The sequence below is a fragment of the Thamnophis elegans genome, chromosome 5 (genome assembly GCF_009769535.1).
Source record: "Thamnophis elegans isolate rThaEle1 chromosome 5, rThaEle1.pri, whole genome shotgun sequence".
Lineage (NCBI taxonomy): Eukaryota > Metazoa > Chordata > Lepidosauria > Squamata > Colubridae > Thamnophis > Thamnophis elegans.
The window spans coordinates 80124544-80148402 of record NC_045545.1 but is presented as its reverse complement, the minus strand read 5'-3'; the positions used below and the strand labels follow the sequence as shown (position 1 = coordinate 80148402).

General features: G+C 42.3%; 1 protein-coding gene across 1 annotated transcript in view; it reads left to right on the top strand.

The window, feature by feature from the left end:
• NFATC2 (nuclear factor of activated T cells 2) overlaps positions 1-23859 on the top strand; it is a 163593-nt gene that overhangs the window by 32516 nt on the left and 107218 nt on the right. Inside the window, 1 exon segment of the mRNA XM_032218150.1 lies at positions 21916-22118. Within this exon segment, the coding sequence (XP_032074041.1) occupies positions 21916-22118 (203 nt within the window).

The window sequence follows — 23859 nt, the reverse complement described above, 5'->3', positions numbered from 1 at the left end:
GTTGAAGAGTTGCTGTAAGATTGTACATAAGTACAGGAAATACACTGTATATATAATTTGGGGAGTTTTTCACACATTTTGTTACTCAAGGTAGCTAAAACTAGAACTTATTTACTCAGTGCTGAAGCTTAAAGAAATGAGAATCAGTTTTCTCTATCACGTCCTGCTTGTCACTTTTCTTTGGGTATCAGACTATATCTGAGAGTTCGTTTACAAAATCTCCTGATAAAATTGTGGTTTTACACTCTTAAACATTAACTATTAATGCCTTTATTGTAGTAGAGGCACTATGGATGAAAGTCCAAAGCTTCCACTGTTTAATGAGATTCTACCTCATGAAACCAACTGTATCTACTGTCAGTTGCAACTGTATCTGATAATGCACTAGCCAATGTTTTTAAGGAAGAAGTAGAACTTTTGGTAATGGTGGTTTTTATTTTTATTTTTGAGCAACATAGCCACAGCGTATGGGAAATGAAAGAATGAAGTGAAGTGATAGCCACAAGTTGCTAGCCACAATTATTTTTCTGCAATTTTTTAAAAAGACATTTCAAGTCTACTTTTACTTAAAACTATTTTAGAATACTTCTCTAATGCCCTTCTTTGAGGTAATTACCAGACTTCTATATCATGCATTCACCCTGCAGATTTAGTAAAAATTGGCTTTCTTCCTTTGTTTTTCTTTTCCATTAAAAAGCCACATAGCACAAAAGGTAAACAGGTGCAGATTACTTTTTGACTGGAACTTCAGGGAACAGTTTGATTTGATTTGATTTTATTAACATTTGTAGGCCGCCCTTTTCCCTGAGGGGACTCAGGGCGGCTCACATAAAATCAGGGAGGGGAAGTACAAACAGTGACATAGACACATATAATAAAAGTAATAAGCAACATACATTCATCATTCGGGAGGGGCAACTATCCTTGTCCCCAGGCCTGACGGGCTAGCCAGTTCTTGAGGTCTGTGCGGAAGGCCTGGACGGTGGTGAGGGTACGAATCTCCACGGGGAGTTCGTTCCAAAGGGTCGGGGCTACTACTGAGAAGGCCCTCCTCCTTGTAGTTGCCAGCCGGCACTGGCTGGCCGATGGAATACGGAGGAGGCCCAATCTGTGTGATCTAATTGGTCGCAGGGAGGTGATTGGCAGGAGGCGGTCTCTCAAGTATCCAGATCCACTACCATGCAGGGCTTTATGAGTGACTAATAGCACCTTGAAGCGCACCCGGAGATCGACAGGTAGCCAGCGCAGCTCGCGGAGGATAGGTGTTATGTGGGTGAACCGCGGTGCACCCACAATCACTCGCGCGGCCGCATTCTGTACCAGCTGAAGTCGCCGGATGCTCTTCAAGGGCAGCCCCATGTAGAGCACATTGCAGTATTCCAGCCTAGAGGTCACAAGGGCCCGAGTGACTGTTGTGAGTGCCTCCCGATTCAGGTAGGGTCGCAACTGGCGCACCAGGCGAACCTGGGCGAATGCCCCTCTAGTCACAGCCGTCAGGTGGTGATCAAACGATAGCTGTGGATCCAGGAGGACTCCCAAGTTGCGAACCCTCTCTGAGGGGCATAAAATTTGACCCCCCAGCCTGAGTGATGGAATATTGGTCGAATCTTTGGGAGGGAAACACAACAGCCACTCGGTCTTTTCTGGGTTGAGCACAAGCTTGTTAACCCTCATCCAGTCCATAACGGCCTCAAGGCCTCGGTTCATCACGTCTGCTGCTTCATTGAGTTGGCACGGGGCGGACAGATACAACTGGGTATCGTCCGCATATTGATGGTATCTGATCCCATGCCTACGGATGATCTCTCCCAGCGGTTTCATGTAGATGTTGAATAGTAGGGGGGATAAGACCGAGCCCTGAGGCACCCCATATGTTAGGGGCCTAGGGGACGATCTCTGCCCCCCCACTAATACCGACTGCGACCTGTCCGAGAGGTAGGAAGAGAACCACCGCAACACGGTGCCTCCCACTCCCACCTCCCGCAGTCGTCGCAGAAGGATACCATGGTCGATGGTATCGAAAGCCGCTGAGAGGTCAAGGAGGACCAGGATGGAGGAATGTCCTCCATCTCTGGCTCTCCAGAGATCATCGGTCAATGCGACCAAAGCGGTTTCTGTGCTGTAACCGGGTCTGAAGCCAGACTGGAAGGGGTCAAGATAGTTTGCTTCATCCAAGGACCGTTGGAGCTGAAAGGCCACCACCTTCTCAACAACCTTCCCAAGGAAGGGAAGGTTGGAGACTGGGCGATAGTTATTAAGAACAGCTGGATCCAAAGATGGCTTCTTTAGGAGGGGTCTCACCACCGCCGCTTTCAGTGCGGCGGGGAAGTTCCCCTCCCGAAGAGAGGCGGTCACAGCCGCCTGGATCCAGCCTCGTGTCACCTCACTACTGTTAGTAACCAGCCATGAGGAACACGGGTCCAGTACGCAGGTGGAGGCACTTACAGCCCTCATGGCCTTGTCCACATCCCCGGGGGTAACATCCTGAAACTCAACCCAGAGATGTTCCACCTGATCCTCTTGTGCCTCGGCTGGAACTGCGGGGATGGAGTCCAAGTCCGACCGAAACCGAGCAATTTTGTCCGCTAAGAATTGGGCATAATCCTCAGCTCTGCCCTGCAAGGGTTCCCCCGCTTCCCTTTTATTTAATAGGGAGCGGGTTATCTTAAACAGGGCGGCTGGGCGGGACTCAGCGGACGCAACCAAGGTGGCTATGTGAGATCTTTTCGCTGCCCTAAGTGCCCTGGTGTATTCCTTGGTGCAGGTGGTTACCATTGCTCGGTTCGATTCGGACTTATCGGACCTCCATCGGTGCTCTAGTTTGCATGGGAGACCTGCAGTTTGCAGTGACAAAAATGATACAACAACACAAATGTATACAACCTTAATAACAGGGAGCTGTTTTTTAGCAGCAACACTTAAGATGCTGGATGTTCTGACCTATGCTTCCTAAAAGCATGAAGCAAACCCGTTGTCCTGACAAAAAAACTATTTTATTAATTTACTGTGAATTCTGCTCATTCACATCCAGCAAAGTCTTTCAGTGGAGGATGTACAGTCACAAACCTTATTTGGCTTAGAGAGCTGCCAGACTGGTATCTGCAAAACTCAGCAAGGAGTCTCGGAGAGTCACGAGCCAATTAATCAAACTAATTGTCTCCTGCAAACTCCACTCCCCTTTCGCTCCTCTTATTTCCTCTGGGAGGGCCATTCATCGTCCACCTGTGGACTTACTCCCAAGTCGACCCCTGTTCTTTAGCTGTTTCCTTTGTCTGGCAACTCTGCGCATGCGCACACTGGGAACAGGCTCCAGCTGTTCGTCTGCCTCTGAAGGCAGCTGATAACTGGCATACAGCTCCGGCCCCATCTCTGCCTCAGATACAGAGCCCTCATCAGAGCCTTCCACAGACTCCAGGACTGGCCCATGTTCTTCTCCACTGTCTGAATCTGCTACCAGCTCTGCTGGCCACAATAGATGTCTGTATAGAGATTCCCAGTCATCTAGGTCATGGTTGTCCCAAAAATGTTTTTTCAAGAGGCAACTGGACTTTCTGGTTTTTCTTTGAGGACATTTCGCTTCTCATCCATGAAACTTCTCCAGCTCTAAGATGCTGGAGGAACAAAGAGGCCCAGCTCAGTTCTCCACTGCTTTGGTGCAAAGTAACTGTTCAGAAAAAGGCATTCTTCAGCTTAGGTGTCCTGCTCAAAGATTGAAGATGCGAAGGTTTTCCTTTGATAAAAGAGGAACCTTGAGGAACAATCCTGGCAAATGACTTTAGAAAGTGGCTGGGTAAGGTCATGGAGGTAGTTTTACCCTTCAGGCCTATAGAGGAAACCCCATGGAAAAGGGTTTGGCAGTCATTCATGAAATCCAAGGTTCATGGCATTGCCTGTTCCTATATTAAAATCAGAAGAGGTTTGGGCCTCCCAAAATGGGGTTTTACATTTCTGCTCGACTTGGCATTGGCCAGGAGATTTCTTTCAGAAGCAGTGAGAGGTGATCTGTGTTTCAGACAAAAATCTCTTTCCCCCAAGACTTCTCTGCCACTTGGTCTTAAAATGCCCATTTTTTCCTAAAATCTTGGTAGATGGCAAACAGCTAGCTTGCCTTGCCTCGATCCCCACAAAAATAAATAGAATTGGATCATGTTAGCAGTGGAGGGGATACTGTTTGGGAATCCAAGGATTAAGATCTAGAAATTGGGGGAAAAAATGGAAGAAATCTTTGGCAAATCAGTGTCAGAGGAGCTGCCCAGAAGTGTTTGTTCATGGAGTCCATTTTGAATGGGTATTTATTTTGCTTATCATTAGAAATACCTATCTTATGTATATACCTAATAAGGGTCACCAAACTTGGAACAGTAGACCAGGGGTGTCAAACTCAAGGTCTGGGGGTGCTTAGATCTGGCCTGCTGGGCTGCCCTGGAAAAAGCAAAGGGCCGGCCTGCGGTGCCCCTGCCAGCAAAAACGGAGTTCCTGAGCTCCGTTTTCTCTGGCAGAGGGTTGCAGGAAGTTGTGGCAGCTGAAAACAGAGCTTGGGAGCCTGTTTTCGCTGGTAGAGTGCTTGGAGTACCACAGGCGCCCTGACACGAGTGATGTCAAGCTGGCCACGCCCACCCTGGTAACACTCACACTGGCCCACCAAGGTCAAACACAACCCTGATGCGGCCCTGAATGAAATCGAGTTTGACACCCCTGCAGTAGACCATTGGACAGTCTCACTAAAGGATTCCCATGCTGAGGATAGCCATATTGTCATAGTTCCAAGCAATGAGCCCAATTCAATCAAGACTCGGAAGTTCCATTCAGGTTTGAAAGGCCTTTTATTGAGTGCATCGTATCGGCACTTAGAAAGATAAAGCTAGCTCTGTGTATTTCCCACACTTCAGATTAATAAAAAGAATAAGAAACTTTCTATCCCCCTCAAGTGTCCCGAGTCATGTTAACCCATCAGTCCAGCATTATCAAGGACATTAATTAATGCTTTCCCTCTCAACATGCTAGCTTCCCAAAATTTTTTTAATTAAAGGAATCTTTAAAAAAAGAAGAACATGAGGCATGGCGTTTGCCAGATGTCACAGAATATATTAGCAGACATGCTGCCCTCCATATATACCTTTTGTTATGTAAATTACCCAGGATGCAAAATATCATGTTGATTATCTAAGACAGTGATGGCTACCCTTTTTGTTGTTGGGTACCAAAAATGGGAGGGTGTGTGCGTTTTTGCACCCATGTGTGCCAGCACCCATAATGCACCGCACACACACCCACATGCACATGCATGCACAACCTCCCCCACGCTCCCCCCCCACAAGTGCTGCACTACTTGCCTCCAAGCTGAGCTTGGTATTTCCTTCGGGGGGCCAGGAGACGCTGTTTTCGCCCTTCCCAAGCTTCAGGAAATCCTCTGGAGTCTGGGGAGGGTGAATAACAGGCCCAATGGGCCAACTAGAAGTTTGGAAAAGATCCACTTCCAGCTTCCAGAAGGCTCCCAGTGGGGGGGGGGCAGGGGAGGCGGTTTTCACCTTCCCCAGGTTCCAGAGGCTTTCCTGAAGCCTGGGGAGGGTTAAAACGGCCTCCCTCCGGAAGGCCAAAAATCAGCTTGCTGGCGCATGCATGCGCCCTGGAGCTGACGGCTCTCATGCCAGCAGATATGGCTCTGTGTGCCAACTGTGGCATGTGACCATAGGTTTGCCATCATGGATCTAGGATATAAAATTTCATCTTAATTACCCAGGATCTGAAATTGTGCTGATACAGCAAAATGCACAGAATGCAGAGGAAAGATTTTGTGTTAAAAAATAATAATACTTCAAAGCATTTGTCTGGAAAAATTAAAGTGATGTTTATATGCATGCCTACACTTGAAAACCATCCTCTCTTCCCAAATTGCTGTTCCTTAACAGTTGCTGGGAAAACATACATGTGTCTGGCTGGGTAGGTGTCTACCTACTTACCTACTATCATTGTTTGTGGATAGATCCTTGGCCAACTGAATCCATAGCACTTGAAAAATGCTGGCTTGACATGAAGCCAACGTTTTTGCAGACTGTTTTCATACAATTTGCATAGACCTCACTAGTCTGGTGCAGAGCAAAGGGTATTGGTATAAGTGTATTAAAATAACAAGAGGAAGGAAGTGGTAAGAAGTAGAAAAGACACGCTTTCTCTCTCTCTCTCTTTGTCTTTTTCTGTTGCTTTCTCTCTGTTTTTGAAAATACATCACACCAAAATTTTGTCCTTTTTTGCTTGGCACTAGTAACCTCTACCAACCTTGGTAGATTGTGTTCAGGTGTAATTCCCATTGGTTTCAATAATTTGTCTTCTGAGTTTGGATATATGGTTAACACAATTCACAGAAGAACTTATAAAACTTCACTTGCCCTTTTGACTTTTCTTCCCTGTAAGAAATCTGATTGTGGCCAATTGGTTTCAGGTCAGAATTGCTACCAAATTAATGACAATTTTTTGTACTGGTGAAGATTCATGCAAGCCAAGTTTCTTTTCCTTCCTTTCCCCTGCTCAAAAAATCCATGTTCCTTAAAAAGACAAAATAAATTAAGAATGCAGAGTGCTTTATGTTCAATTGTCTATGTATCCATGTGTGTTTCTGGCAGGCGTGGTCCCTAATATAAATTACAAAGCTACAATGTTTTATGATGTGAAATTACAATTTCTCTGATACGTATGTTACATTGTTTTGCTGCAGAAGAGTATTCTCCCATGCTGGTTTATGGTTTATACCTGGAGAATTAGGACAATCTAGACATGTCTGGTGTAGAAATCACTGTAGAGCAGGGGTGTCAAACTGGCATCCTGCAGGCTGGATACATCACATGCCCACTCCAGCTCCACGAAGGGAAAAAACATCACAAAACGTTACATGATGGCAACATGATTTGGTGAGTTTGACACTCGTGCTGTACAACAATATATGAAGTGTTAGGACTTGGCAGGAAAAATGCAAATCCTTTATCACAATAGTACATGCAAAATCAGCAATAGGACACAACACACCAAACATCACAATAGTTGAATAAAAGTTTTACTGATAGATAGGTCAATGCAGTGGTGAAATTCAATTTTTTTTACTACTGGTTCTGTGGGCGTGGCTTGGTGGACAGGGCAGGGGAAGGATACTGCAAAATCTCCATTTTCCTCTTAGTATCACACCTGCCCGAATTTAGGCTCCTAGGATAGAAAGACCCTCAACTCCATTTGTGCAAAAGAGATAGTTTTACTAAAGCCAAACGGTTATAGTACAGCAAAAAGCCAGAACTAAAGTTTTGCACAAGAAGTTTCCCCAGTTTAACTTCCCCTTTTACAACTTTCTCTGTTGTCTTCCTATTTTCCAGTTACATTGGAAGACGTTTTGGTAACAGTCCCTGCAAATGGCAGGCTGGATGGAGACCCATTCCATTCCATTCCCAGCCCCTGGCCTTGGGATGGTGAGCTGATATCTAGAGATGGCACGATGACTGCTTTCTGTTTCCCTCTTCCCACAGCTCCCTCCTCTTATAGTCTATGGCAGGCTGGCTTCTAGCAAAGCAAGGCCAGAGCTCACGATGTTAGTTCTGATACTTACTGCAGCATTAGGAGCTATAACAAGGGGATTGTCAAAATTCTTGACAAAATTAGAATTAGTCACCCTCACAACATTCAGTTTACACACACACACACACACACACAAACACACACAGAGGAAATATTTCCATGGAATCACATAGACAGGGTATTATATAAAAATTCAAGCTCCATAAAGCAACCACAATATGCTTTATGATAGCAGTATTCCAATAAATTATTCTCCAAAGCACCAGAGGGCAGGACAAGAAACAATAGTTGGAAACTAATCAAGGGGAGAAGCAACCTGGAATTAAGGAGAAACTTCCTAACAGTGGGGACAATTAACCAGTGGAACAGTTTACCTCCAGAAGATGTGGGTGCTTCATCACTGGAGGTTTTTTTTTAAGAAGAATCTAGATTCTAGACAGTCACTTATCTGAAATGATATAGGGTCTCCTACCTAAGCAGGGGGCTAGACTAGAAGACCTTTAAGGTCCTATCCAGCTTCTGTTCCATTCCGTTCCATTCTACTCTACTCTATTCTACTCTACTCTACTCTACCCTACTCCTTATTAATTTTGTTTCAGAGAAAAGTTTACTGTACTTAGGAATGTTCAGAAGTTATGCATCAACTGAGTATAAGGAAGTGTTTAGGAGAACAGGCAACCAATTCAGACTTATAACGTGATTTATATAATAAATTGTCAGTGAGGCCTGACTTTATCTACAGGGGTTCATTTTGCAATATACCCTGTATATTACAGTGGTATTTGGGCAATTATAGAATAAAATGTGAATTAACCCTAAAGGTCTTGATTATTTTATTACTATTAGCACCTGGCAGTTGTGTCTTGAAAGTCTTAGGCATTTCTGAGGGGGGGGGTTTGCACCAGAGAAGAAAAACTCTCAAGAGTTTTCTTATCTTAATTGTGCACAGCAGGAAAAGGTTGGAGGAAGTTAGTTTTCACTTGGTTTATATTTGCCTTTAATTAAGTGTAGGAAGCAGGGACTCTCTTTTTCTTTTCTTTTTTAAACTAAAAGTTGACAAATGCATTTCTGAGTCACCACACCATTTATGAAAAAAGACACACATGCTCAGACTGGATGTTAAAATTGCTTCCCTTAAAACTATAAAAGGATCCACCAGGAATTAATTTAGAACCGATGATCTCCCTCATGAAATTTCCACCTATACAATCAAATCATTTTGCCTGCCAGTGTCTGTTTGGGGGATTTTCAATTGGATGCGCATGGACACTTTTGTTCCTTCCCCTATTTGAAAAAGAGGCACTTTTAATTAAAAGGAGAACAGCAACAACAATGGGAAGCTGTCCGCCTTTAAATCAAAGTGACAGATTCCATTCTTCTGTTCCGATTTCCAAGAATAAAGGTAGCCGTTCATCAGCATTCTTAGAAAGTAAAAGCAGAGCTATGTTGCAAAACTGGCAAAAGAAAGCAAAGATTTGTTGTTAGTTGCAACACCATGGACAACATTCCTCCAGGCCTTCCTTTCCTCTACCATCCTCTGGAGGCCATTTTGCAATCCCAAATTACTGGAGCACCAGTTGAACACCATCGGCATTAACAAATCACCACCAGTCAATTGCAGAAGGCAGCTTACTTCTTGCAACAATACCTTAACAACATCAAACATCAACAATAATAGTAATAAAAATAAAGAAAAAGAAGGAAGCTTATGACAATGAATCATGCTTTGCACCCTAAAAGTGATGTTGACTGATTGTATCTACCAAGAGCAGAAGGTGGTTGAGGACTCCTACAAGTAAAGCAGACTGTGGAAGAAGAAAGACACAGCTTGAATGACTACATCCAGAAAAGTGAAGAACCAATGATTAAGGAAGTAAATAAAGGAGGCCTTTTGAAGACAACTAAGTTAAAAGCTGAATATAAGAAAGAAGTAATTGAGAAACAAGCTGAAAATTGGAAAAGCAAAGCTATGCATGGCCAATACTTGAAAAGTATTGAAGGCAAAGCTGACCAAAAATTAACTTGGAACTGGTTAAGATCAGGAGTACTGAAAAAAGAAACAGGCGGCTTTATTTTGGCAGCTCAAGAACAAGCCTTAGCCACAAACTGCATGAAGGCAAAAAATCAACATGTTACCACCAACAGCAAATGAGAAAGATGAGACAGTCAACCACTTGATCAGCGGGTGCAGCAAAACTTCACAAACTGACTACCTACAATGCCATGGCTGAGTTGCTAAGATCATTCACTGGAAATTGTGCCAGAAGTTTGGATATGAGTACAGCAAAAACCACTGGGAACATCAGGTTGAGAAGGTTCTAGAGAATGAAAAAGTCAAGATCTTGTGGGATTTCAGAATTCAGACTGACAGGAACTTGGCCTACAACACACCTGACATAACAATAGTTGAAAAGAAAAAAGTTTGGTTCATTGAAATTGCAATACCTGGTGATGCACGAATTGAAGATAAACAGCAAGAAAAAATTACAAAGTACCGGGACTTGCAAATTGAAGTTGAGCGACTGTGGAAAAAGAAATTGTGGCTTGTCCCGATTGCAATTGGAGCCCTTGGAACAACACCTAAAGGGCTACCTCGCTATTTGAAAATTCTAAATTTACCTGACTTGAACATTCTGACTCTACAAAAAACCACCCTACTTGGAACAACTTATATCCTCCGACATTACCTTAACAATTGGTCTTTGGTTAGGACTCAAGCTGTTGAGCTATCAACCAGCCCCAAAGGCTGTGAATCTAACCAAAGATTAACATAATAATGATAATGATGATGATGATGATGATGATGATGATGATGAAGAAGAAGAAGAAGAAGAAAAAGAAGAAGAAAAAGAAGAAGAAAAAGAAGAAGAAGAAGAGGAAGAAGAAAAAGAAGAAGAAGAAAAAGAAGAAGAAAAAGAAGAAAAGAAGAAGAAGAAAAAGAAAAAGAAGAAGAAGAAGAAGAAAAAGAAGAAGAAAAAGAAGAAGAAGAAGAAATGCAACATTTGAATTTTACCGGCTTACAATTCTTTGAGATAGGGCAAGTTGGCAACTGAAATTTAATCATGCCCATATTTTAATAGGCCAATTTCTGCAATACAAGTGTTCTTGTTTTCAGAATGATGTTATTTATTTATCTGCCTGAGTACCTAGCATTTCCTTGGGCCAGAGACCAAGTCTGGCCTTGTTAATATTCCAGTGGTAGGCAAAAGAAAAAAAGAGTCCATTTCTACCAAAAGAAAGAAAGAAAACCCCAAAATAGAATATGGAAAGGTACACATCATGTCTGGCTGGTCTTTTCCTTTTTGGTAAAGGTGACTCAAATACATTGGTTTTTTTCTCCAATCTACTCTCTCTATATATATACACTTTGCGGGAGGATTGTTTTGAATTGCTCACCTAAGATGAGAGACGAGATCCTCTTAGGGATTCCTATGTTTCTTTTCTTTTCTTTGCCATTGCTGTCCTTAATTCTTGATTATGAATCCTTTTTGTGCCTAAGGACAAAATAAAACAAAAATATTTTCAATAAAAGTAGCTTGCCGTATCAGAATTATTATTATAATATAATAATTAGGGTTATTCTCAAGTCTCAGTCTATTTTACAGCCTTCCTGTTTCTTAAATTTGTACTAATTGAATCTTGCCTGGCATAACCCTTTCAGATTAGCAAAGACTGAATGGGCGCCTGTCACTTATCTGATCTTGCTATCTAGAAAAGCAAGCAAAATCTTCTTTCTATTTGCAATTGATAAAAAATACCGAGTTAACATTGCTGGTGTTTTTAATTTGCAGAGAAGTATTTAAATTCACTATGTATTTCTGTGAACTCTACGTTAAGGATAACCTACGAACAAAGAGGAATCAATAACAATCAAATAGCAATCATAATCTGAGCTACTTTTTACTACCCAGTTATTAAGTACAATAACATTCTTGGGAAAAGCAATGATCATAGAAAAAACTGTTGGAATATTGGAGGGCATTTTTTTCCCCTGTGAAGCAAAAACAAAGATAAAAATTTTAAATGATTATAGGCCATTCTATGACTTTTGTGCTTGCAGGTACTATAGCTGGAGGCAGCTAATCTTTGTTAGAAAACCTTAGTGGCAATTTTCAATTCAGAGTAGATAGTGCCTAATCAGAGGTAGGTTCCTACTGGTTTGGACTGGTTCAGCCAAGTAGGTAGTAACTCAGCCAGGCACGCCCCCAAACCAGTTCTATCGGTGGTGCCATAGGTGCCACCATCTTGTTTTTTGCTTCAGGCATGCACAGAAGCATTTTTTACCTATTGTGCATGTGTGTACATAGTGTGCATCCACCCACCCACCTGGACGCACACGTGCATGCAAGCGCACCTGAACCAGTATTAAAAAAAATTGCAACCCACCACTGCTACCTACCTAACTAGCTAGCTAGCTAGTTACCTATCTACTTATCTCACTCAGATGTTACAGAGCCTTTTCCAGAAATACAGAATACGGAAATACAGGTATATCTTACTTTATTGCACTTTGCAGATACTGGGTTTTTTACAAGACCCTCCACCAAAAAAAAATCTGCTGGAGTTTCAGGTGATGATTAGTAATTTTTAACAATGGCATAGTTTTAAATCACGGTATATATACATTGATTTTAGATATCATGTTATTGCGCACTGAATAGACTACAGTGTAAGCATAACTTTTTTATTCACTGGGAAGTCCAAAAAATTGTGTGGCTTGGTTTATTGCAATATTCACCTTATTATGGTGGTCTGGAACTGAATCTGCAATATCTCCAAGGTAGGCTGATAATTCTGTGAGTAATTAATTTTGAAAGTCCCAAAGATGAAGATTACTTTCCAACAGACAGGAAAGATTAAACCATGTGGGGGGGATTAACTCTTGCTATCTTGGCAAATGGGATTATTTGGCTGTTCTCAAAAAAGCAAAGGTGGGTTGGACTTTGTAGTACTTTGTTGAAAGACTACAAGAACATTCCAAAGAAAATTCCAAGAAAATTCCAAAGCTCTAACCTAGAATGAGAAGTCAAAAACCCCTGGAAGAAGGCAATGACCAACCAGAATAACGAAGTTGGAAGAGACCCTGGAGGTCTTCTAGTCGAAGCCTAAATAGATGCCCTTCTTCTTAAAAGCCTCCAGTGATGAAGGCCAGCCATTCCACTGATTAATTGTTGTCACTGTCAGGAAATTTCCACTTGTTCCCCCCAAAAATATATGGACACTTCTGTTTGTTAGCTAACAATCAAGATCAACTCATGGCATTCTTCTCACAACTTTCTGGCTTAGTAGGTTTCTGCCAGTAGGTCTTAATCCACCTTTATTTTTTATTTTTAAGGATTGCTTTAATTCATCAACATTCATCCGTGCACAGCTGTCCTTGCATAATCTTTAACGTTTAGAGAATAGAACTGGAAGGGGTCTTGGAGATCTTCTAATCCAGCTCCCTGCTCAAGCAGGAGACTCTATAACCATTTCAGATAAGTGATTGTCTAGTCTCTTCCTAAAAACCTCCAGTGATGAAGCGTCCATGATTTCTGAAGGCAAAGCTGTTCCACTGGTTAATTGTCCTCACTGTTAGGAAGTTTCTTCTTAATTCCAGGTTGCCCTGTTCTCCTAAACTTCCTTAAACTCATTTGATGCATAACTTCTGAACATTCCTAACTACAGTAAACTTTTCTCTGAAACAAAATTAATAAAGAGTAGGGTAGCGTAGAATAGAGTAGAGTAGAGTAGAACGGAACAGAACAGAAGCTGGATAAAACCTTAGAGGTCTTCTAGTCTAGCCCCCTGCTTAGGCAGGAGACCCTATATCATTTCAGATAAGTGACTGTCTAGAATCTAGACTCTTCTTAAAAAACCTTCAGTGATAAAGCACCCACGTCTTCTGGAGGCAAGCTGTTTCACTGGTTAATTGTCCTCACTGTTAGGAAGTTTCTCCTTAATTCCAGATTGCTTCTCTCCTTGATTAGTTTCCAACTATTGTTTCTTGTCCTGCCCTCTGGTGCTTTGGAGAATAGCTTGACTCCCTCTTCTTTGTGGCAACTCTTCAAATACTAGAATACTGCTATACTGTTGTGAACTGCTTTGAGATCCTTCTAATGACAGGCTTAGAAGTCAACTATGCAATCTGAAAATAATGATTTTAGGACAGCTCTTAGATATGGAGATCTTGAAGTCATCATTTCACTCTCTATCCCTTGAGGAGACGCCAAAGCTGGCTGTTCCCAGAGTTCCTCTTTGCCCAAAGTATAGGAAGGTTTTTAGTAGGAACATCGTCAGTGGTGGGTTTCACATTTTGTTACCACTGGTTCACTGGGTGCGTGTATGCTCCTGCTTCGCGGACACATAGACCCCTTCCATGCATGCACTTTGCTAACTCGTGCACCTTCTACGCATGCGTCTGGCCTTCCACACATGCACGTTGCTCACTCGTGCACCTTCTATACATGAACCCAACCTTCCACGCAACCTTCCACACATGGACTTTGCTCACTCATGCACCTTCTACGCATGCTCCCGGCCTCAAAAATGTGCCTAAATAGGACTGCATAGAGCCAGGGCGGGCCCACCTGTGATTTCTGCTACCGGTTCAGATGAATTGTTCCGAACCAGCTGAATACCACCTCTGAACATCATATGTATTTTTTTTAATTCATTCAGAATTAAAAGACCCTTTTAAATGTTTTATAAAAGTAATTAATCATAAAAGAGAGCTTGGTCTGGGACAAGCCAAAAGAGATTTTATGAATCATAAACCACGAACTCTTATGCTGGTTTAATGATGAAATCCACATTTTTGTGGGTGAATCCAGTCTGTTAGCACATGTGTACAACTGTGTACCAAGTGAACGAAGTTATTTGCACAAATAAAACCTGCAGGCTTTATCCCCTTGTCTTTCTTAAATCCATACAAAGGATATGCAAGATTATTTTTCAGAATGGGAGGGGGGGAGGCTTTTGAATATTGAATGCTAGATTTGTGAAAGCAACGTGGGTTCAAAAGACTGTGTCTCTCCTGGGTTCTTCTTCATTAAGCAGACCGTGGAACGCTGCCAGCCAATCTAGAAATTGCATGTGGTCTTTTCTTCTGGGGGAAGGGGGTAGGTCGTGATGGTGGTGGTGGATTAATCTAGGCAGAGATGCCTCCTGCGGACTGTTAAAATGGAGAACAAAGAAAAAGAAACTTTTTTTTTAAAAAAAAAGCCATAGATGCTATTAGCTTAATGTTTCTCTTCTCTGATCTCCTTGCTCTGCTTGCTTTGTATAGTTTAATCAAGATATTTTTTAAAAAAAATATATGCGGACCACGTAATTGAAAACAAATTTACCGTGTCTTAGACCATCAAGTTCCCTTTCAGCTAGATGGTTGGCTATGCGGTAGATTCATCTGCTTTCAATTTTCAATGATGTGAGAAATATAGAATGGCTTGATTTGTAATTGTGAGTGTTAATAATGAAAGAGATATTCTCTGGTCTGGAGTCTGCACAGGAATCCTGGCTCTGTTATGCTTCACGTAATGAAACCTAATTCAAAAGCTGCTGTTATTCTTTACTGAACATTTTTTTAAAATGCTCAGCTCACTTTTTAAAATAAACCCAGGGCTCCTTTTACTTCCTCCAAACATACGCCGCGTACAGGATACATAAATATTTGCATAGAGAAAGATTGCCACGAACATTTTGAAAACTTGTTTGTTTAAATACATATTTCATTTGGTAAAAGGTTTGTTTCGGCCTGTCACCATCAGTGTCAAAACAGTAGGAAACAGTTTTTAATCCAAACAAGTATTTTATGGAGTGCTCCGCTTCATTTGGGGGAGGAGATTTGGGATATATGTTGTCAAGTTTTTATTTTATTTCTGATGGTAGATAATCATTTGATGAAAAATTGAAGATCCAAAGGTTTGGGGGGATCTTTTTGTTATGCCTTGGAGTTCCTTAAGTCAAGCTGTTAATAGTCTTTTTGGCAAATTAGGAAGTTCTAAACTACAGGCCGTTCCCAACCTCAAATCTACAATATATTGTTTGTAAACCTTCATTTTGGCCCATGTGATTTTAGAGTTTTCAAAAAAGGCAATGCCACAGTATGGCTGTTACTGCATATGTGGCTTGAAAAAGATTTCAGAGAGTTTAAAACAGGGGTGAAATCCAGCAGGTTCTGACAGGTTCTGGAGAACCAGTAAAGGAAATTTTGAAGAGTTCAGAGAACCGGTAGCGGAAATCTTGAGTAGTTTGGAGAATCGGCAAGCGTCACCTCAGGCTAGCCCCAGAGTGAGGTGGGAATGGAGATTTTGCAGTATCCTTCCCTTGGAACAGGATGGGAATGGAGATTTTGCAGTATCCGTCCCTTGGAATGGGGTGGGAATGGAGATTTTGCAGTATCCTTCCCCTGGAATGGGGTGGGAATGGAGATTTTGCAGTATTCTTCCCCTGGAATGGGGTGGGAATGGAGATTTTGCAGTATCCTTCCCCTGGAATGGGGTGGGAATGAAGATTTTGCAGTATTCTTCCCCTGCCACGCCCACCAAACCACACCCACAGCACCAGTAGTAAAAAAAAAAAATTGAATTTCACCACTGGCTTAAAGTAAAAAAAGTATTTCAAGAAAGATAGAAAATATACCAAAAGGCAGTCCCTATGTTTTAACTCCATCATAGCTGAGAATGTCTCTGTTCTTGGTCAGACAATGTTAGGTTTTGTATGTCCTCTGTACTTCCAAGGCTAGGGTTAGGGCAAGTGGCTTTCTGACTTCTGATGTGTCTGCTAGCATAGCATTTTCCCATTTCCCCCACACTTCTGTCATTCAGATCTTTGTGGAAAGGCTTTTTAAGAAATTCTGAGGGAGGCAGTTAGAAGGTTAGTAACAAGAGGGTGCTATTCTGAATTCCTGAGACGTTAAATGTGATTTACACTACCTTAAGCATTCAGTTAGCCAGGTAGATTAAAGATATGCATATATTTATTAGGGCTGTGTAAATCATTCCATGGAGGTACTTTGCTCTACATCCGCTTCTGAAATAGCTACAACTGCTTGTTGTGACTGTGATCTTCTGGGAAAGGCTATGCACACACGAGACACATCACTGCCTGGCTACAGGCCTAGAAATCTTGGGACAGTCTCTACACAACTATGCCTAGCTTTCAAAAAGTTGTAGCTGTTTTGCAGCTTTAAGAATAGATTTCCACTCTGCTTTCCCAGGATTGTAGCTTCACGTTAAAGAAAGGTTAAACTTCTTCCCAATGTTCTGTTGTGTTGTATGTTTGTTTGGGTAGGTTTGGGCTTTTGTTTATCACAGTGGCTTTCAAGGTTGCACATCTTGCAAATTCGCTCAACCTGAAAGTGACATTTTAAATAAGAGACAGGATTCCTAGACAACCTTAGCTTCTCCCAAAGGGGATTGTACTTTTCCTGTACTGGGATTGTACTTGGAGAGAGACAATATTTAGGTCCATAATGGTGTACCTTTTTCTGTGATTGACCTGGGCTTCCTCTTCCTCTGTTTCTGAGCTTCACGCAAAGGATGGGTGCGAGCATTTCCTGTCATTTCTCAAAACCTGGGAGAGACAGGAAGCACAAGTTATTTGTGCATCCTCTCAGACCTTTTCTACAGAACATGCATAGCGTGACTGCATTTCACAGTAGAACAACAGCAAAAGTCAACACACTCAACGTAAAATGACTTCACAGCTCTATGTAATCTCCTTTTGCAGGGCCGGCTTCATATTTTAATGGGAAGTGTTAGAAAAAGGTCTCCTGTCAGACTGTTTTAGGCTGTCAAGACAACAGAGCATATTGAAAACCAGCAGTGAGAGACTGTTGAATAACAATGGTTGGGTTTGTCCACGAGATCAGTTGCACACTATTTCAGACTAGTTTCATGTCAGGGCATTTGTGGAAAGATGGCTTCTGCTAAGTATAGATCAAGGCCAAGGGAGAGAGAAAACAATCATTTTGGAATCTGGCACAGACGTCAGGATAGACTAGATCAGTGATGGCTAACTTTTTTGGTACCAAGTGCGTGTACGCACCCACATAATACAATGTGCAGCCCTGTACCCTCCTGTGCATCTGCGTGTGAGCCCCCCTCCATGAGCACCTCCCCCCCACATGCATGCACAACCTCCCTGTGTGCGCCTTTCCCCTTTGCATGGGCACATGAACCCCACACCAGCAGGTGTGGCTCCCCCATGTATAACCTTCCCCCCTGTGCATGTGCACACATCTCCCGCATGTACCCCGTGAAAAATCACTTGGCCTGTGTGCATGCACAGCGGAAACTGAGCTGGGATGATGGCTCGCCTGCCTGAAGAGAGGGCTCTGCGTGCCACCTGTGGCACATGTGCCATAGGTTCGCCATCATGGCACTGGATGTTACTGAGCATTGAGAACCAAATAGTTAGGCAAAGGGTTGCATACTAAAGGTAAAAGTAAAGGTTCCTCTTTCCAGTCATGTCCAATTCTAGGTGAATGGTGCTCATCTCTATTTCTTAGTCAAGAGAGCTAGCATTGTCCAAAGACTCTTCCATGGTCATGTGTACAGCATGACTACATAAACACCGAGGCGTACGGAGCACTGTTACTATCCCACCTATGTGCTACCTATTTATCTATTTGCATGCTTTCAAACTGTTAGATAGGCAGGAGCTGGGACAAGTAACAGGAGCTCACTCCATCACGTGCGCTCAGGTCTCGAACCCAGGATGTCAGCTTTCCAGCTGACAAGCTCAGCATCTCTAACTGCTGAGCCATCACGCCTCCTATTATTGGACAAACATGTTCCTCAGATCAACTGATTTATGTAAAGTATTGGAACGCCATAATGCTTGAAATATATTTTAGGTTTCATGCATCGGGCTGAGTTGCATTTGTGTATGTGTGTAGTTTTGAATGGAGCCTGCCTCAGAAAGCAAGAAGTGTATTCTTTGCTGGGTCTCCATAACTTGACACCGCTAAATTGAATGCATTACCTAAATTTTGAAATATGTACTGTTGGTTGCTTGGCACATCCATCGCCACTCCGAGTCTGTTTTTGAATTCTCTGGAAGGAAAAAGCAAGACAAAAAACTATGTTTAACTCCTTTTTACTTATTTTCTTGCAATCTGAACTGCAACTACTTTTTCTATGTACAAACTTTATTTACTTATTTATTTTATGTACTAATATAAGCATCTCTTCTCTGGACATAGGTATGGTTTGTGTGTGTTGTATTTATATATTGTACACCGACATGATAAATGACACATACAAACTTCCTTGGTTTTGATCTAATCATAATTACAGATTATTTCTTTTTCTGCTAGATTATTTCCAGCTATTGCAAAGCAGGAAATGCTCTGTAAGCTGGAAATGTAAACTACCAAAACCTTTGGCTAAGGATTCAGTTGATGCCTTCTTTACCTTTTAAAAGTAAGCCTTCAGAGTTAGCTTTGAAGTTTTTCCTTGCATTATAAGAAAGATTCTAGACGTCCTGTGTTGAAAGTGTTTTGCTGTTGTTATTGTTTTTCCAGAGAGGAAAAACGAGCAATGATTTTCCTCAGAAAAACAATCGAGAGGTTCAATATTTCAGGTGTCAACCCAGCATTTGTTTATGAGAATTCAATTTCTGCTTCATCTAATGCCTCTTTCCAATGTCTTAGTACAGTGCTTTTGGGGAATATTTTAATTCTGATTTCAGGCTTGGAAATACTGGCTCTTCTCATGGAATGGCACAACTTGCTGAAGTCAATTTGACATGGGACAATCCACATAGGATAACTGAACATAATAAATATTATATGCCACTATTTCTTCAGCATTATTTCCATTGATAAAAATGGAAATAATGTTGAACAAATAGTGGTGGATAACATTTATTGTGTTGAATTATCCCACATGGATTGTCCCATGGTGGGTTATCCTGCACCACAATGCAAAAAAAAAAAAAAAAAGACTCAAGAAAGAGAAGAGAAGAGCAACAAAGATGATTAGAGGACTGAGGTTAAAACATATAAAGAACGATTGCTGGAATTGCATATGTCTAGTTTAATGAAAGGAAAACTAGGGGCAGGGGTGGGTTTCGACCGGTTCGCACCGGTCCCTGCGATCCGGTTGGTCGCCGAACCCGGAAGTAACTTCCGGGAACGGCGAAGCCCCCCCCCCGCACCCGCGCGTGCCCGCACACCTGCGCCCGCTCCTTACCCGGTTTTTATGAATTCTGCGCTTTCCACGCATGCGCAGAACGCATACAGCGCCTGCGCGATCCTCCAGGAGCAGCTGGAGCATCGCGCATACGCTAGTACACATGCGCGTGCCGCGCGTGTGCACGCGCACGCCACGTGCGTGCGCGAGGACGCCGCCGGCCTCGTTCCAACCGAACCGGTTGGAACGGGGCGAGAAACCCACCCCTGACTAGGGGTGACATGAAAGCAGTGTTCCAATATCTCAGGGATTGCCACAATGAAGAGGGGGTCAAACTATTCTCCAAAGCACCTTAAGGCAGGACAAGAAGCAATGGTGGAAACTAATCAAGGAGAGAAGCAATCAAGAACTAAGGAGAAATTTCTTGACAGTTAGAACAATTAATCAGCGGAACAACTTGCCTCCAGAAATTGTGAATGCTCCAACACTGGACGTTTTTAAGAAGAGATTCAATAACCATTTGTCTGAAGTGGTGCAGGGGTTTCCTGCGTAAGCAGGGTGTTGGACTAGAAGACCTCCAAGGTCCCTTTCAACTCTGTTATTCTGTTCTGTTCTATTAAGAGTTGGCCTCAGCTAATTGTGAGTTCACTGTCGCAAGATGACTGTGGCAAGTTGCCCTGGAACTCATCATTTTTAAAGAATATGTCCTCTGATGCAACTTTATCTCATCCCTAGACCTAGACAGACTTGAGCAATTGAGTTTTAGGGTGTTTTGCCTTTTCTCTTGACTCAAGTTTTGTCATTTGTACATTTTTTGATGCCTCATGTGGGTGATGATGCAATCTGGCACTGCATCTGCTTTCATTTGGCCATTTCACCATGCTGACCTCTTCTCTCTCCTGTGGCCATTTTGGCTTGGACTGTCGGAAAGGTGGGGTATCTGGCTTCTGTAGGGGTCTTACCCAGAATCACTATATATAACATTAAGAAGTTCATTTTTATTGTGTGCCAGTACGTTCACAGAAAAAAAGTGACAATCAAGGTTATCTTACAACATAGGTTTTCTTGGCAACTTTAAGATGTGTGGACTTCAACTCCCAGAATTTTGCAACATGAAATAACAATATTCCGGAACCTGATCATGTTACTGATCAGCCCAGTTTATCTGATTTTTTAAAATATATTTTGCATCTTATTGTAGATGTTTTTATTCAAATTGCATTGTTAGTGTGCTTTACTGTAATCTAACCTGAAAGCTTCAGCTACTGTGTGGTTTTAAAATATACATTTCAAAAAATTGCTTTTCCGCTGACTTGAGTACTGGAGGAATATTCAATAATGTGGTTGTGACAAAGAGCCCACAATGAAGACTGGAAATGCTAATCAAGAGCTATGATGGTTATAGTCTGACTGATTTTGGTTTCGTTTTTAGATGAGCAAAATGTTTTTGATTAATGAATTGTAGCTATTAACTGACTAATTATTGTAGTCCAAGCTTTTCTCTCTCTTTCTCAATTTCACTGATACTTTCACTTTTACCAATGCCTAAACTCTTATGTTTAACAGTCTAAATAATTTTGTGTACATGCAAGGTCCTTTTTCTCATAATAGGGAAGTTACAGCTACTTTCTTTTCCACTTTGATAGAATGGCTTCTCTCCCCACCCCCCCGCCCCAATCATATACACTTTTAGTGCATAGGTGTCTACAGTAAGTGAGCTTAGGGAACCTAGGCAAATAATTTTTATTCTGAAAGACCTTTTAAAAATGGTTGAGGATTCCGTGCCGTTCAATAAGTTACGTTCCAATTATGACGATTCTGAAGATGCTAAGAGCAAATATTTTACCAAGTAACATAAGGTTGGAAACTTCAAAACAGCTCCTATTAGAACTATCACATATCTCATTTGTGGAAAATAATCGGGAATAGTCATATTTCAGTCTTGCAAAACGAAGCCGCAAGAGATAATATTATTGCTCAGTATTCTTCATTAGTTAATTTATCCATGTTCTTTTGTATGCAAAACTATTTTAGCCTGAAGGAAAGGAAAAGAATCATCTTTCTCATAGTTATAAAAATTTCCTGCCTGTTTATCTTGAGGTGATTCTTACTCACCGTGGGGAATAAGATGAGCTATTATAAGCTTTTTTGTGCTCTTTATCTGATACTGCTAAGATATTTCAATTCTTGCTTTATTGGTCCTTGAGATAATCGTGTAAATGGTTTGTTCTCTTGCCAGCTTCATGGTTATGTGGACCACAAGCCCTTGGGCCTTCAGATCTTCATTGGAACAGCAGATGAGAGGATTCTTAAACCACATGCTTTTTACCAAGTCCATCGCATCACAGGGAAAACAGTCACTACCACCAGCTTTGAGAAAATCATTGGCAACACCAAAGTGCTGGAAATCCCTCTGGAGCCAAAAAACAACATGAAAGCAACGTAAGGTTCTATATTAGAAAATGTTGTAAGATAGCAACGTAGGAGAACTTAATACATTTAATGTAAAAGATGCCTGCATTTCATTTGTAGAGAAAACTCTCAAGCATAAGCCCACTTTGCTTTACCATGGCATTTGAGTTGACTTATTTCCCTCTTAGGTTTTGAACTGAGGTGAGCATCAAATGGTCTAGTGCCGGGATGGCGAACCTATGGCATGCGTGCCACAGATGGCACGCGGAGCCATTTGTCAGGGCATGCGAGACTTTAGTCTTTTTTTGAGGCCATTTTTCACCCTCTCCAGGCTCCAGAGGCTTTATAGGAGTCTGGGGAGTGCAAAAACAGACCCCGCCATTCCCTTGAGGCCCTCCGGAGGCCTCAGGAGCTTTCCTGAAGCCTCCGGAGCACAAAAAATGCCCCTAGGGGCAAACCAGAAGTTCAGGAACTGACTTCTGGTTTGCTTGTAGGGCCGGTTTAAGCCCTCTGGAGCCTTTAGGGGCATTCTGGAGGCTTCTCTGAAGGCTACGGAGGGCTTAAACCAGCCCTACGAGCAAACCGAAAGTCCATTTTGGTTTGCCCGTGGCTGGTTTTTTGTGCTCCGGAGGCTCCAGGGAAGCTCCTGAAGCCTCCAGAGGGCCTCCGGAGGCACAGGGGGAGACTGTTTTCGCCCACCCCAGGCTCATATGAAGTCTCTGGAGCCTGGGGAGGGTGAAAAAAATCGATGCAAAAAATGGGGGGGGGGAACACCTGTCATGCACGCATGTGTGCTGGGGGTCGCACATTGCATTATGGGTGTGGCATGCCCATGCACAACCCCCTTGCGTTTCCCCCCACTTTTGGCACGTGAGCCAAAAAAGGTTCACCATTGCTGGTCTAGTGTCCATATTGATCATTCACATTTGGATGGATGGATGGATGGATGGATGGACGGACGGACGGACGGACGGACGGAACAGTATAGCTATAGTTTAGCTTCTTGCTCAAGTCGTTGCAAATGTGGAGTATGTATGTGGCTCAGGATTGAACTGTAGTTCTTGATTATCTAGAACAGGGCTGTCAAACTCCCAGCCCATGGGCCAGATGTATCACACACTGGCCACGCCCATGCCCAATTTAATGAAGGGGGGAAAAGTCCCGATACGCCACGTGATGCTGTCATGATGATGTGAGTTTGACATCCCTGGTCTAGAAACATAAATGCCTAGAGTAAGAAAACTAAATTCAGAAAATATCAAGACTCCAGTGAATCATTGTTCCAGGAGGGACAATAACATCGATAAGAAAAATATTGTCAGCTGCTTAAGACTGAAAACTCACTGCAATATATTCCCTAGAATAATGGAGAGTTGTAGATATAGGAGTGTTTGTATCAACCAGTGCTATTGAAGTGGTCCATTGATATCAGTTTATTTCCAGATTAGGAGTACATAAAGAATTTCATGAATAAGGCAGCTGGAATTACTTGCACTTACCTGCTTTGGAACGCTTGTTTGATTGGCAGGGTTGCAAGCTAAAGCGGCAAGTTTGAATCCATATTCTTGCAGAGGTACAGTGGTCCATTTTCCGTCAGGGAAGATAGAGAATCAGCCAGCCCCTTGCTGAGAAAGAAGCCAAGCATACCTGGACCATTAAATCTGTAGTCATAATCAGAGAAACAAAAACAGACATTAATTTCAGGAGTGGGGAGTGTTTGCAAATGTAATCGTGAGTAAAAAAAATATTGATGACACTGGACAAGGATTAT